The sequence below is a fragment of the Heptranchias perlo genome, chromosome 25 (assembly GCF_035084215.1).
Source record: "Heptranchias perlo isolate sHepPer1 chromosome 25, sHepPer1.hap1, whole genome shotgun sequence".
Classification (NCBI taxonomy): Eukaryota; Metazoa; Chordata; class Chondrichthyes; order Hexanchiformes; family Hexanchidae; genus Heptranchias; species Heptranchias perlo.
Genome location: NC_090349.1, coordinates 10,952,629 through 10,968,813, shown reverse-complemented (window position 1 = coordinate 10,968,813; position 16,185 = coordinate 10,952,629). Strand labels below are relative to the sequence as shown.

Genomic DNA, 16,185 nt, shown 5'->3' with positions numbered 1-16,185 from the left:
TTCACCTCCCAGTACTTCACCCAAGTGGCTATTGTGGCGTGAGACCAGACAGTGAATGTCGACAGGCTGTCCAACCATGGAGGTATTGCAGCGAGCCTAATGCTAACTGCGCGCGCACGTTCCATCTGATAGTGATCAGGGGAGGAAACCCTGGGTGACTTCAGCTTTCCTTGGCCTTGGGGTGCTGCAGCCAATTATAGCAACCTACTGCTGCCCTTACTATCGGCTAGCCCCAGCACACCAGATCGGAATCAAACCTGAGCCTTTACCCAAATAAACTAAGATTATAAATTTTAAGGAACCCATTGATAGTTATTTGTGTGAAAGTCTCCGTTTATTGTCTTATAAGCAACCAAGTTATTTTTATTCAGCAAATTGATCTGCTCTTTCCGTGTCTTTCTTTTCAAATCACCAGCACCCACTCTCAAACCTTTTCCTGCACCTTCTAGGTATGTTGAAGAGCACATTCAAAAGACAGGAGTGGCTATTGAGACACAAGGAATTACTTTCGTCACAAGCGGCCAGAGGAGAGATTCCCTCACAGTGAGTACAAGCTGATCGGTGACAAGGCAGTGTTTTACTGGGCTGCCTGCACAAAGCCCCCTATTCTCCTCAGATACCGTTTCACATTTGACAAATGTTAGTCCTCCACCATATCCAACATCTTGTTTATGCCACATTTTTAGCACAAAGATTAGGTCCCATGAACTAACTCCCACCCTGATTCCCTTATACCCTCAAAAAATCCCACACACCTTCCCTCATACCCTCAAACGATCCCACACTCCTTCCCTCATACCCTCAAGAGATCCCACACTCCTTCCCCCATACCCTCAAGAGATCCCATACTCCTTCATACCCTCAAGAGATCCCAAACTCCTTCCCTCATACCCTCAAAAAAATCCCACACTGCTTCTCCTGAACAACAATCCCCATTGAGAATAATTTTATGTTCATCTCACAGGTGTTCTTCATGAGCTCATCGACAAAATGTGGGGATTCTAATGAATCAGATTTTTTTTGTTCCCTTCCTCCTTTCACAAAGGCACTCACTCATGTTGGGTACCGTTCCACTGACACCAAGTGCCCAAGTGGTCATTACTTTTCTGTCAACTTAAACAGTGTGAGCAATTTAACCTGTGTGGCCATGACAGCCGAACCCAATCGTGGCCTCACCTGACTTTGCACGATTTTTCCTTCCCCGACCGGGTGCCTAGAAGCTGTTCATTGTGGCCTTATTATCACCGCAGCTGTGATCAGCTAACTCAGCACAGGCCAGAGATCGAACCCTCGACTTTCTTTTTTAATTCATTCTCGGGTTGTGGGAGTTGCTGGCAAGGCCGTCATCTATTGCCCATCCCTAGTTTCCCTTGAGAAGGTGGTGGGGAGCCGCCTCCTTGAACCGCTGCAGTCCGTGTGGTGAAGGTGCTGCCACAGTGCTGTTAGGTAGGGAGTTCCAAGATTTTGACCCAGCGATGGTGAAGGAACGGGCGATATATGTCCCATGTTAGGATGGTGTGTGACTTGGAGGGGAACTTGGAGGTGGCGCTGTTCCCATGCGTCTGCTGCCCTTGTCCTTCTAAGTGGTGGAGGTCGTGGGTTACTCACTGGATATACTTGCTGAGCCATGAGGGTGACCCACAGTTTCATCTTTTCCCAACAGAATTATTTTTGACGACATTCCACCGTTGATGGTAGTGAGATTATCCCGTAATAAAATGGTCCTCAGCTGTGTGTCTAACCTATGCCAATGACAAACAAAAGAGCAATTGTGGCCGGTACTATTGATCAGTCAACCAGCAACATAAAGAGAAGGTCATTTTGATCTTAGTTCTGTTGCCATGGCATTGGCTGGTTAATATTGCTCTCTGCAGAGTAGAAACCAGATGATGCCAGCAGTGTGATAACTGGGCCTTGGTGTTTTGTGAAAGACTTATTATTGCTGATAAAAGCTTCCATTTATCATCTTCCAGTGCTTATGTAAACTCATAAAATTAGAATGTAGACAGGAAGCAGTGGAGAAGGACGTGACACGCTTACTGATACTGATACTGCGTCATTTCTGTCACAAAGGAGTCCTGCCCCTGACGTGGTGTTTTAGACACCATTTTACAATTGAACTCATTTGCTAACTACTGGACCACCCTTGATATCGTTCCAGCCCACTTTTGGCTGCTGTTCCTCTCACAAAGGCTTCCTACCCACTGTGCCTGACTCCCATTCCCACCCACTCCTGACATTCTTTGTTGGGCATCCTGGTTTCAATTTCAGGGACTGAAATTGCTAAGAGGTGAGGGAGTGGGTGGTGGGGAGGAGCAACCTTAGCTTACTCTGCTGCGGTGACTGGAATGGCTCATTTTCACTGGTGCTGAGCCTGTCGTCATAGTAACAATACAAGGGGAGCTTGAGGAATGCTTGGTGACATTCAATGCGCCAATTTTCGCCTCCACTTATTTTAGATGGGCCGCCAGTCTCGCTGGCAGGTTGAAGGCAACTGAACAGCATGGGGTAAGGAGCAGGAACAGCCAAGGAGGGGACAGGATGAGGTGGAGCTGACATCAAATTGGCCTAAGAGGGGAAGTTGAATTTACATTGGATATGTACGAAGAGAGTATGGGGTCGGGGGGGGGGGGGGGGGAGGCGGCGGGAGGAATCTTAGGTGTAAAGCAGGTGGGAGTGGAACCTCAAGAATGTAGAGGTAGGAGGATCTGTGAGAGATAGAAAGAGTATTGGTGTTTGAGAGAAATGAAGAGAGTATGTGTATGTGAGATATCGAGTGCAACATGGTGAGTGTGTGAGAGATGGGGAAGAGCATGTGTGTGACGAGGCCTGAATGCGAGAGAGAGACGGGGAAGCTGATATTACAGTCTGGACTGATTTATGGTCACTGTCCTTGTCCAGTTTAATTACATTGTGGAAGTTCATCTCCTGTAGGTGCAGTTTCACAATGTCTGCAGATAAGACAATTTAAAATAAAAGGGCACAGCTTCGCTGGAGAAGGAGGCTGTGATCTACTTGGGGAGTTTTTAGACCTATAAGTTGTGAGGTGGGGGACAGGTGAGCTATAACTCTTAGGAACAGAAACAGACCATTCAGTCCATCAAGTCAGTGTCAATGTGTTTCTCCACATGAGCCACCTAGTCTAATCCCACTGTCCTGCAAACTCCACAAACCCTTTCATATCACTGTTTTCCAAACAACTATCTAATTTCCTTTTAAAGAACTTGTAAACTACTTCAACAGTGGTTTGTGGCAGAGAGTTACACATTCCCATACCCTCCGTGAATTTTTTTTTCTAACCTCTCATTATTTTTTGTGATTGTCTTAAATTTATGCCCTTCCCATTTCCATTATAATGTAAATTGACAGTATATTTTATACTGACTGTGTATTAGTAAAGACTGACTAGCTGGAATGTCACTAGCCATTGCCAGGACAACAGAAAATGGGATAAAGCAGGCCCAGGAAACTCCAAAGTATACATTGTTAATAATAACACTTACGCGGGAATGATTTTAAGGCCGTAATCTCAGTTTGTGGTTCAGGTGACTGTTATAAACTACTCAAGCTAGCTTCATGCTTTACGACTTCATCTAATCCCTCAATTAAATTACAGCCTGGAACTCATTCCCAGTGATCCATTAATCTATATGTAAACTCTCTGACCTTTCCCAGTGGCCGAGTGGAAGAAAACTATAAACCAATGTACTTCTAAGCCATTAAAAGCCAGAAGGTCCCAAGTTCGATTCCCAGGTCTATGCTATTGGCTTATTTCAGCTAAGGCAGCAACTGAGATGCTGCAGGTTCAGCTGTAACACCCTTCAATGTTGAAAAATATGCTGACACTCACTGTCAAGGCTCACTAATGAAGAATGGTCATTTGGCTGAGATATTGGTAGAACAGCCAGTACTAGTACCCTAGCAATAGTCCGTGCCTTCGGGAGAAGGGAGAAAACTGAGGTGAAAAACCTCTCTGAGCCCCTTGATTAGATTCCAGTCTGTAACTCGCTCCTGGGTATCCATTAAAGAAAGAAAGAACTTGCGTTTATATACTGCCTTTCATGACCTCAGGCCGTCCCAAAGAGCTTCACAGCCAACAAGGTACTTTTGTAATGTAGGAAACGCAGCAGCCAATTTGCGCACAGCAAGGTCCCACAAAGAGCAATGTGATAATGACCAGATAATCTGTGTTAGTGATGTTGGTTGAGGGATAAATATTGGCCAGGACTCCCCTGTTCTTCTTCGAAATGGTGCAATGGGATCTTTTACATCCATGTGAGAGGGCAGATGGGGCCTCATCCGAAAGACGATAATTCTGACAGTGCAGCACTCCCTCGGTACTTTTAACGTATTTATCGTGTGTTAAAAATGCTGAGTAGACCACAACAGTCCATTACAGAATACACTGAAAAGTCCTATGTCTGGCTCCCTCTATGGGATTAAAAACAGAAAGTTCTGGAAACACTCAGCAGTCTAGGCAGCATCTGTGGAGAAAGAAACAGATTTAACGTTTCAGGTCGATGACCTATTGTCAGAACTGGAAGAAGCTAAAGATTTAAGTTTTTAAGCAAGTACAGAGCCAGGGAAAGGGGGAGGGGGGAGCAGAAAGATCAAAAGGGAAGGTCTGTGATAGGGTGGAGGGCAGGAGTGATTAAATGACAAAAGGAATGATGGTGCAAGGCAAGAAGGGTGGGAATGGGACAAGTAAAGAAACAAAAGATGGATCTAGAGCAGCTGTAAATGGCAACAGCAGAACCATTACCAGCACCCGCTGTCCGAAAAAATGGGAGCAGTGTTATGATCTGAAGTTATTGAAATCAATGTTCTAAAGTGTCTAAACGAAAGATGAGGTGCTGTTCCTCGAGTTTCCGTTGAGCTTCATTGGAACAGTGTAAGAGGCTGAGGACAGAGAGGTCAGAGTGGGAGTAGGAGAGGGAATTAAAATGGCCAGCGACCGGCAGGTCAGGGCCACGGTTGCGGACAGAGCGAAGGTGTTCAGCAAAGCAATGACCCAATCTGCGTTTGGTCTGCGCAATGTAGAGGAAAACACATTGTGAGCAGCGAATACAGTATAGTAAATTGAAAGAAGTACAAGTAAATTATTGTTTTGCCTGGAAGGAGTGTTTGAGGCCCTGGACGGTGGGAAGGGAGGGGGTGAAAGGGCAGGGGTTGCATCTCCTGTGCTCGCACGAGAAGGTGCCGTGGGAAGGGGAGCAGGTGTTGGGGGTGATGGAAGAGCAGACCAGAATGTCACTTCCTTTTGTTTCTTTACTTGTCCCATTACCAATCTCCTTGCCTTGCAACGTCATCCCCATTGTCATTTAATCACTCCTGCCCTCCTGGAACGGTCCCTTCGGAATGCTGGGAGGGGAAGGGAAAGATGTGTTTGGTGGTGGCATCGTGCTGGAGGCAGCGGAAAGAGCGGAGGATCCGTTGAATGTGGAGGCTGGTGGGGTGGAAGGTGAGGTCAAGGGGGACCCTATCGTGGTTCTTGGAGGGAGGGAAATGGGATGGATATGGTCGAGGGCCTGTCAACCACGGTGGAGGGGAATCTTCAGTTGAGGAAAAAGGAAGACATATCGGAAGCATTGGTGTGGAAGGTGGCATCGTCAGAACAGATGAGACAGAGAAACTAGGAGAATGGATTAGAGTTTCTATGGGAGACACGTTATAAATGTGCCAACATTTTGATGCAGCACCAGTTATGCCTGTGTACATGGTGCCTGTGATTGGGGTTTTGTAATGTTAAATGTCACATGATGTTAGCTGATAAAACATTAGCTAATGTTTCATTGAGGTTGAATGATAAAAATCGATAAAAAGTTGCGTCTGCCTGCAGTTGCAGGCTTTGGCCACTGAGTGTCACTGTGGGGCAGCCTACATCTTTAAGCCAGCAGCCATATTGGCATAGGTAAGTAGTAAAGTCTGTAATTAAAATTGAAACCAATTATATTCTTTTTTGGTCCCTGAGAGATCCGACGGCCCCCTGCCGCCATCGCGCCGGCCCCCTGCCGCCATCGCGCCGGCCCCCTGCCGCCATCGCCCTCCAGTTGCATAAAATTAGTCCAGCTGCATAAAATTATTTCAGATTGTTATAACTATCTATAAATAGCATCCTTCAAACAAGTGAGTTACGTTCACAGACATATGTGATATGTAATGTGCATTAAGGTGGAGAGATTAGAATGAAACAGAAAAAGGAGGTTTATAGTAAGTGTCAGGTTCATAATTCAATAGATAAGCAAACTGAATACAAAAAGTACAGGAGAGAACTGAAAAAGGAAATAAGAGGGGCAAAATAGAATGTATCAGAATAGATTAGCGGCTAACATAAAAGGGAACTCAAAAGTCTTTTATAAACATATAAATAGTAGAAGGGTAGTCAAAGGAAGGATGGGACCGATTCGGGACCAAAAAGGAGATCATCTTGTGGAGGCAGAGGGCACGGCTGAGGTACGAAATGAATACTTTGCATCTGACTTCACTAGAGAAGAGGATGCTGCCACTGTAGCAGTAAAGGAGGAGGTAATGGAGAAATTGGATAGGATAAAAATAGATAAAGACGAGGCACTTAAAAGGTTGGCAGCGCTCAAAGTAGAAAAGTCACCCGGTCCAGATGGGATGCATCCTGGGTTACTGAGGGAAGTGAAGGTGGAAATTGTGGAAGCTCTGGCCACAATATGGGAGTGATGCCAGAGAACTGGAGGATTGCAAATGTTAAACCCCTGTTCAAAAAAAGGGAGAGGGATAAGTTAAAGGCAAATCGTGTTTGACTAATTTGATTGAGTCCTTTGATGAAGTAATGGTTGATGAGGGTGGTTGATGTTGTGTATATAGACTTTCAAAGGGCATTTGATAAAGTACCACGTAATATACTTGTTAGCAAAATTGAAGCCCATGGGATTAAAGGGGCAGTTGTTGCGTGGATACAAAATTGGCCAAGGGACAGAAAGCAGAGTAGTGGTGAGCAGTTGTTTTTCAGACTGGAGGGAAGTATACAGTGGTGTCCCCCTGGGGTCGGTGTTGGGACCACTGCTCTTTTTGATTTATATAAATGATCTGGACTTGGTTATGCAGGGCATAAATTCAAAGTCTTCAGATGACGCGAAACTCGGAAATGTAGCAAACAGTGAGGAGGATAGCAACAGACTTCAGGAGGACATAGACAGACTGGTGAAATGGACAGACGCATGGCAGATGAAATTTAACGCAGAGAAGTGTGAAGTGATTCATTTTGGTAGGAGGAATGAGGAAAGGCAATATAAACTAAATGGTATAATTTTAAAGGGGGTGCAGGAACAGAGAGACCTTTGGATGTATGTACACAAATCTTTGAAGGTGGCAGGACAAGTTGAGAAGGATGTTTGAAAAGACATATGGGATCCTGGGCTTTATAAATCGAGACGTAGAGTACAAAAGCAAGGAAGTTATGCTAAATCTTTATAAAACATTGGTTAGGCCCCAGCTGGAGTATTGTGTTCAATTCTGGCACCACACTTTAGGAAGGATGTCAAGACCTTAGAGAGAGTGCAGAGGAGATTTACTAGAATGGTACCAGGGATGAACGACTTCAGTTACATGGAGAGACTGGAGAATCTGGTGGTGTTCTCCATAGAGTGGAGAAGATTAAGGGGAGATTTGATAGACGTGTTCAAAATCATGAAGGTTTTGATAGAATAAATAAGGAGAAACTGTTTCTACTGGTGGAAGGGTCGGTAATCAGAGGGCACAAATTTAAGGTAATTGGCAAAAGGGCCAGAGGCGACATGAGGAAACTTTTTTTTACACAGCGATCTGGAATGTACTGCCTGAAAGGGTGGTGGAAACGGATTCAATAATAACTTTTAAAAGGGAATTGGATAAATACTTGAAGTGGAAAAATTTGCAAGGCTATGGGGAAAGAGCAGGGGAGTGGGACTAATTGGATAGCTCTTTCAAAGAGTTGGCATAGGCATGATGGGCCAAATGGCCTCCTTCTGTGCTGTATCATTCTATGACGGCAGTTTCTCGCTGTGCTGAGGATTATATAGCATGAATCAGGACTGTTTTCAGTTTTGGATGGAAATTTCCCCAGGACCGTTTACCTGTATTAACTCATTGTTGGGTTCCACCGGGACACTCTTCGGGATCAAACCATCACCGTGGGGTAGATTTTGAACTTACCCTGGGCATAAAACTGGTGCTGTGCATCAGCCACTCATTATAGAAAGGAAGAAGGCAAAACTGAGGAAGGGAAGCAGCTCCACAGTTATTGGGAAAGAATGAGATTTTAATACAGCGAGAGAGGAGGGAGGTTGGGTAGATTTTGACGTTGTGCCATAGTGTAAAACGGGTGATAGCGAATCAGCAGCCTGTTTTACACCTCACCCGATCTTTATTTCCATTGAAGCCTGCGGACTCACTATACTCGTTTTGCACTATCGCACAAAGTCGAGATCTACCCCAGTGTGTGTTGAATGATATATTTGGAGCTTAGGAAGAGCGAGAGGGGAAAGTTTAAAGGTGCACTGATCATACAGGTATTGATAAAGTGGGGAGAGACAAGAAGGGATGTGGCAGAAGGGAGGTAGAGAGAAGAGAATGATTAACTATTGAACAATTGTATCAGTAGGGATCTTTTAAAATCCAGTTTTATAGGCTTCCACTGATAAATATTTTTTGGGTGATGGATCAGGAGGTGGAGATGAGTGCAAATTGCACCAGTGATGTCAGCACACACCTTGCATGCTATACATGAAGTTACTGATAGGGCATTCCTGGACCTGATTTATCCACAGGAAAGGAAACGAATGCTGAGCAAGTTGGATTTTTTTTTCTATGGAGAACTGGACCTTCTTTAGGAACAGCTGAGGACTGTATTCTTTATGCAGCAGGAAATGTTAGCCTTTAGTTCCTAGTTAGGTATGGAGTAAGGACATCAGTACACTGACACAATTAACACAATGATAGTCCCATGAATACAGAGGACATCAATCAAAAGCTGACTCAGGTCACACACCAAGGCCTTGTTTACTAAAAAGCAAAATCGCAACTGTTCCCCTGTGCATAATCTCCAATAATTTTGGCAAGGAATAGCAGGAAGACCTACCAGGACATTAGTTGAATTTGCAGCCTACCTGAGTCAAGAAAGCTACAAATCTTAAAATGTACTTTTAAAGATGAGTCTGTGTATTTTTCCACTTCATCGGTTTCATAATTCTGGTACCCACGCAATTGCCCTTTCTTTTGTTTCTGTGATTAAGCTTAGTTTTGGTCATAGTGGCTGGAGTCACAACAATAAACATGGGTTATTCTATTTTACTTTTGATTTAAAAAAAACAGTATCTAAGGGTTAAGTGAAAGTCTGATGATGAGCCCCAAGTGCTGCCCGTGAACTGTGTAAATACAAAGAACTCATTGCAGAAAATGAGATGATATTCTGGCTGTCTTCTTCGATGTCAAAGGACGAATGAATAAAAATTACTTTTTAAAGTTTACTTTTTTTTAGTCCCTGTTTTCTTGAGTTTTGTTCAAATAATAACTTTCCTTCTGATTCTCTCTGAAGTTACCTGGATTTTTTTGGGGGTCCAATTTTTTCCCCACTGATTTTCTCTTTTTTTTAACACAAAATAAAACCTGAAAAAGAAAAACAAGTTTTTAAATTGGCAATAAAAAAACGATTTTAAAGGGCTTTAACTGTAAGAGAGTTTTTAAAATCCTAGTTAGGAAAGCTATGTTCACGTCTGTGCTGAAAGTATTTGAGGGGATAAAGGAATTTTTGGCATGATTAAGGAAATCAAGCTCACAGATCTATACAAAATATTTGGAGGTCAAAATGGATGGAGTAGAAATTGCAGCAACAGCAATCTGATGATACCACTTACTGCTTGGTTTATCACATGCTACTTAACTCTCTTACTCCGCACTGCACCAAGTAGAAAGGCATGTGATATCGGCTGTGCTAGAGGAAGGTGATGATGTGAGGCTGGTTGTTTCCCCAGGGAGAAGATTGGCAGACACATTAGCCCAACAAGCTCCCACATACACCAAGTGCCGGTGCACTGATGACACCAAGTTAGGTGGCACAGTAAATGGTGTAAATGGGAGTAGATAGTTGCAAAGGGACATTGATAGATTAAGTAAATGGGCAAAACTGTGGTAGATGGAGTTCAGTGTGGGCAAGTGTGAGGTCATCCACTTTGGACATTAGAAAATACTCTGATCTATCTTTCTTAATAGTGAGAAGCCAGGAACTGTGGAGGAGCAGAGAGATTTTTAGAAATCACTAAAAGCTAGTGGACAGGTGCAACAAATTATTAAAAACCCGAATGGAATGTTGGCCTTTATCTCAAGAGGGCTGGAATACCGAGGGGTGGCAGTTATGTTACAGTTATATAAAGTTCTGGTTAGACCCCATTTTGAGTACTGCATTCAGTTCTGGGCACTGCAGCTCAGGAAGGATATATTGGCCCTGGAGGGGGTGCAGTGCAGATTCACCAGAATGATACCTGGGCTGAAAGGGTTAAATTATGAGGACAGGTTGCATAGACTAGGCTTGGATTCCCTTGAGTATAGAAGATTAAGGGGTGATCTAATTGAGGTGTTCAAGATGATTTAAAGGATTTGATAGAGTATGTAGAGAGAAACCATTTCCTCTGATGGGGAGTCGAGAACAAGAGGGCATAACCTTAAAATTAGAGCTAGGCTGTTCAAGGTTGATGTCAGGAAACACTTCTTTACACAAAGGGTAGTGGAAATTTGGAACTCTTCCCCCAAAAAGCTGTTGAGGCTGGGGGTCAATTGAAAATTTCATAACTGAGATTGATAGATTTTTGTTAGGTAAGGGTATTAAGGGTTACGAAACCAAGTCTGGTAAATGGAGTTAAGATACAGATCAGCCATGATCGAATTGAATGGCGGAACAGGCTGGAGGGGCCGAATGGCCTACTCCTGTTCCTATGTTCTTAGGTACTGTCGGAGGAGATCTGGGAGATGATCACCTGTCCACCCTCTTAGGCAGTGGAATGGTAGCATGGTGGTGTAAATGTGTCAATGGAATGGGAATGGTGAGGGAGTCTTAAAGAGGAACAGCAAAATAAGTGTTGGGGGGTGCGAGGCAACCCTGTAATTTTAGCACACAGGTTTGATATGCTCCTTTTTGAATGGAGCCGTTGCACTGGAGGTGAGTATGGGTACCGGGCTCACTCTTACTCTGATAGTACAGTGTGTTATGCAGCGCTACTCTATACATTTGCAGCATGAAGCTTAAGAGTAACACCAGAAGGCAGAGAGAGCCTTTGCCAACATTCCAGACAGTAATGGATGAGATGAGAAGAGATGGCTTCTATTTAATCCATCGATTCGCCCTGCTTCACTGACTGAGCCTTGTAGCAGAATGCTTCCAATTTACAGTAATTGCTGAGCTTGTTCCCAATAGAGCAGATTAACTCATTGTCCTCTTTTTCCATTACAACCACCGATCCCAAAAGCAATGTTCTGGCAGATGCTGAAGAAGCAGCTGGTGAAGATGGTGCTGGTGGAAGTGCTTATATTTTATCATCAATTGACCAATTAAAAATGTGCAGTTAATAAAACTAACAAAATAAACGTTTGACTGAGGCAGCGCTACTGATTCTCCAATTAGATCCCCATTTTCAGTTTTCCTGAGGCCAAGCAGGCCGTGGCTGTGTTTCTACCCATCTGCAGCCTTCCCTTCCTTCCCATTCACCCCCCTTTCCAGAATCAGGCTGCTCCGTAGGATGGAGAAAGGTGCAATTGGGTCGTTGTGAGCATCTGTCACTACAGGTGACCTGGAGGGAGGCCAAAACAGCTGAGTGTGCAAGAGGGAGGTGAGGGAACAGCTGGGGTTTGAGATGCACTGGAAGGAGGCAAGTATTGAATGATTTAGGGGCTCACTTGGGAGCTGCAAAGGTTGGTAGGGTTACTGGCATGCTTGGACAGGCAAGGACTGGCTCAGTTACTGGCATGCTTGGCAGGCGAGGGCCTGGTTGAATTAGGGCCATGCTGGTGCCAGGCAGCAGCATCTGTTTGTTTTCGTGAAACGCTTCTGTTGTGTCTTCTACAAGTTCAGTGTCAGTAACATGGATGAACATGCTGAGCTACTCTTGCATAACCCCCCCTGAACCTGTAGCGAGCTGTACAGTTGTGGTGGACTTGTGAAAATGTTGAGTTATTTGAATGAGCGGTTGGCAGTGTGTGTCGTTGTGCTGGTGCACTGCCCCATGGTCTAGTAAATCATGGGTTTGTGTCTATGGGCACTTGACAGAGAGGGAACACTGATGTGATGGAACAGGCAGATGCCTAGAGGGAGGTCACATGATTGTCTATCCTGGAATAGTACATAGTCCAATGGGAACTGGTTAAAATAAAGTGCAGAATATTAAATTGTGTTGGGATGCAGTGTATTGGCGGAACAATGTGAAGTGCTAAGTGTAGTGGGACTCTTGTTCAATTTCTCCAATCTACCAAGCTGCTGAGTCCAGCCAACCTTGACTTGTTACTTTCCCATTAGACACTTGGAAAGAAAGTTGTCCACTCATATAGCTCCTAATGTCCGATTTGAGAGAGGCACAGTATAAGGACTGGAATGGGCCTGCCCCACTGGCAGAGGGAGCTACATGGCACAGAAAGACCTAACAGCGGCCGTGCAAATAATGTTGTACAGAAGGACAGGAAAGGGGTTCTTATGCAGAGAAATGGAAAATTATTTGGAGCAGACCAAACTCCAGCAGGGGCAGCTCTCGAGGACACTGGCGGGAGTGATCCTAGCACAACTTGCAAATTATCGGCTCCGTGGAGTCATATCCTGGATCAGCTCAGCTGTAACAAGTTACCACCTCTGGGTAACAGTTCTGACTTTTTTTCAAAACTGACACAAACAGTGGTGTTTGTTTGCCATTCATTGAGCTCTTTAATTTCTTGCTATATTGAGAATTTATATTTAAATACCCTTTTTATGCTAAAAATGCTAGGACCAGCTTCACGATTCCTCCCCCTTATCAGAATTTGCCACTACGTCATTTGATTCCTGGTACGTACATCGATCATGTCAAAAATATAGAAACCTTTCATGTTAACCCTGAACCCCAGTATAATTTACTGATTGATAATGGCCCAGATTTTCCTGTCAAAATAACGGTGAGGCTAATGGCACTCACTATTATATATGCGCAGTTGGTACAGCAACTTCAGGCGAGAGGCAGACGCACGGTTAAGCTCAAATATCCAAAAGTCGCTGTCCCAGTTAAGTGTGGAGTTTCATTCCTTCAGGTTTTAATTGTTGGAGATTCTAAAAATATCAAATTTAAAATAAAACAGTTATTTTACTTTTCCTTTCTGTTTCTTTTTTCTCTCTCTCTTAATCCATTCTTTCTTTCCCTCTCTTTATTTCTCTTTCTGTACCTGATTTGGATAGAATTCACCACTCTAATGTACACTTCTTTCAACGTCCTCTGTAATTTCTGAATCCTTCAATCCGTTTGGTTATGGAGATACACATTTGCTTGCCCTATTCACTCAGGTCCCAGATGCCGTTTCTCTCGCTGCGATGTTAATCAGCTCACACTTTCAGTAACTTGCCATGCAAAAAATTAAAAAACCTAAACGTGCAAGGGCAAGTCTAACTAACAACAGACACCGTTAGATTCCCTCCTACAGCAAAATCTGGCCCATTGTGTAACAATAAACAGGGCACACTATAGATAACATGTTCAGGAACAAGGGATTACATGGAAATTATCCAACCAAGTAGTTCAAACAATGAATTAAACTGGGACAGTGAAACCCTAGTGGTCTGCTGTCTGAACTTGGAGATGGGATTATTTCCTTGTATTCTGATTTTGCTGTTTTTTTTCTCATAGCCAGCAGCAGGTGTCAATTGCCCGTGTGCTGTAGAACAGTTTACATCTGCATCAGGATTTTTTCTGTCATGTCTGCATTAGCAATTGAATGCAGTGGGTGTTACTAGAAAGCGAGCCTGGTCCACTGGGATTCTATGTTTTGGATCAGCTGAGGTTATTTTTAAATCACCTTCATTATCCCACTGTGCAGACTCCCAATGGAAACCACTCTCTTCCTCAACCTTGCTCTATTTTTAAAATTGTTTTTTTTTTATTCTCCGTCTTCTCCTTATGTCTCCTGTGTGCCAGCCGTTGTTTCCTGGCTAAGTCATGCTGAGCTGCTCTTGCCCACTGACGACGCCCAGCGCTACCTCATCACCATCTCTCTCGACCCCTCCACTGTCTCTGATTTGTCACACTGCTGGACCGACATCCAGTGCTGGATCAGCAAAAATTTCCTCCAACTAAATATTGGGAAGACTGAAGCCATTTTCTACGGTTCCTTCCACACGCTCTGTTCCCTAGCCACCAACTCCATCTCTCTCCCTGGCGACTGTCTGTGGCTGAACCAGACCATTCTCAACCTTAGCGTCCTACTTGACCATCAGATGAGTTTCTGACCCTATATTCGCTCCATCGCCAAGACCACCTACTTCCACCTCCGTAACATTACCTGTCTCCGCCCCTGCCTCGGCTCATCTGCTGCTGAAACCCTCAGCCATGCCTTTGTTACCTCTAGACTTGACTATTCTAATGCTCTCCTGGCCGGCCTTCCATCTTCCACCCTTCATAAACTTCAGCTCATCCAAAACCCTGCTGCCTGTATCCTAACTCTCACCAAGTCCCATTCACCCATCACCCCTGTGCTCACTGACCTACATTGGCTCCCGGTTCGGGAACGCCTCGATTTTAAAATTCTCATCCTTGTTTTCAAATCCTATCATGGCCTCGCCCCTCTCTATCTCTGTAACCTTCTCTAGCCCTACAACCCTCTGAGATCTCTGCGCTCCTCGTCTTGCTTCTTGAGCATCCCCGGTTTTAATCGCTGCACCAATGGTGGCCGTGCCTTCAGCTGCCTCGGCCCTAAGCTCTGGAATTCCCTCCCTAAACCTCCCTCCCTCTCGACTTCTCTCTCCTCTAAGACGTTCCTTAAAACCTACCTCTTTGATCAAGCTTTTGGCCACCTGTCTTAATAGCTCCTTATGTGGCTTGGTGTCAAATTTTGTTTGATAACACTCCTGTGAAGCGCCTTAGGACGTTTTACTATGTTAAAGGCGCTGTATAAATGCAAGTTGTGGTTGTTGTTGTATTTTACTCACTTTGTAGGATGGCACTCTAATGTCTATGGATTTTATAGACATTTCCCACAGTCTCTCAGGGTCCAGCTGGGCAGCTGTCGTCTTTAACCTCGCCCCTTATCTCAGCGAAAGTACACCGTCTCAGTTAGGCTTCCAAGCAGTTAGGTTAACAATTCTGTGTTCTATCCTTTGTTGTTAATATTTTGAACCAAATTCTGCTTTTCGAGCAATCCAGGGTTTATTTTTAGTTTCCTTAAAACATATTAAAAAGTCCATAATCCGTCAACTCCAACCAGCAGGCAGGTGATTCTTGAACTTGCTGGTAGGTATACCACAGCAGGACAGCATGACTCTCCCCTCCCCGTGTACCCTTCTGGTGGGACAATGCCTTATTGGTACTTGTCAACTCGATTTTTGAACGCTGAGCTGAGATTGGGAACTTCGCATTGGGGAGGAGGCAAATTTCGCAACTGTAAAACTGTGTGCCATCACTTTGCAGCAGGCTGTGTTAGTACGCCAGCATGCAGAAGTATATTGTCTTGGAATGTACAGTACATGGTACGGCCACATGCATTTTAACAAGGCTAGCCTCCTGTTTAATGAGAAACCTTGATAAGCAGCCACTCTTACCAGTGAACAATGAATGGGTTTGAAGCTCACTACTGATCGCAGTGCAGCATTCTGATTGGTTGAACTCTGAACTCTCAAACTCACACCCTCATGGGATGTTCCAGCACGCGATTGGGTGTTAATTCACTGCCGCCTCACCGTGTCATCAGCAACAATGGTCCATTCTCCTTTTTTTAAGTCAGCTGTGAGACTGTTTCAGCTCAGGAGGTGTCTTTTTAAAAGTGGAAATTACAGGGAAAATGAGGTCGAATGTACTTTCAGCCAGTACCTGCGAATGAGATGGGTGCGCACATCATGCTGTTAAATAAGAGTATCAGTAAGTCGGCTGGCTGAGGCTCTGAGAGCCTCATGGGCTGATCAGATCCCAATTTCAATGCCCAGTCTGTGCAGCCGGGAGGAGGCAATAGAGCTGCTATAAT

General features: G+C 44.4%; 1 protein-coding gene across 1 annotated transcript in view; it reads left to right on the top strand.

Annotated features, from left to right (window-relative positions):
* The window catches only part of LOC137342011 (uncharacterized), a 116,986-nt gene that overhangs the window by 14,353 nt on the left and 86,448 nt on the right, over positions 1-16,185 (top strand). Inside the window, exon 3 of the mRNA XM_068005590.1 lies at positions 450-543. Coding sequence (XP_067861691.1) covers positions 450-543 — 94 coding nt within the window. The remainder of the gene's footprint in view (positions 1-449; positions 544-16,185) is intronic.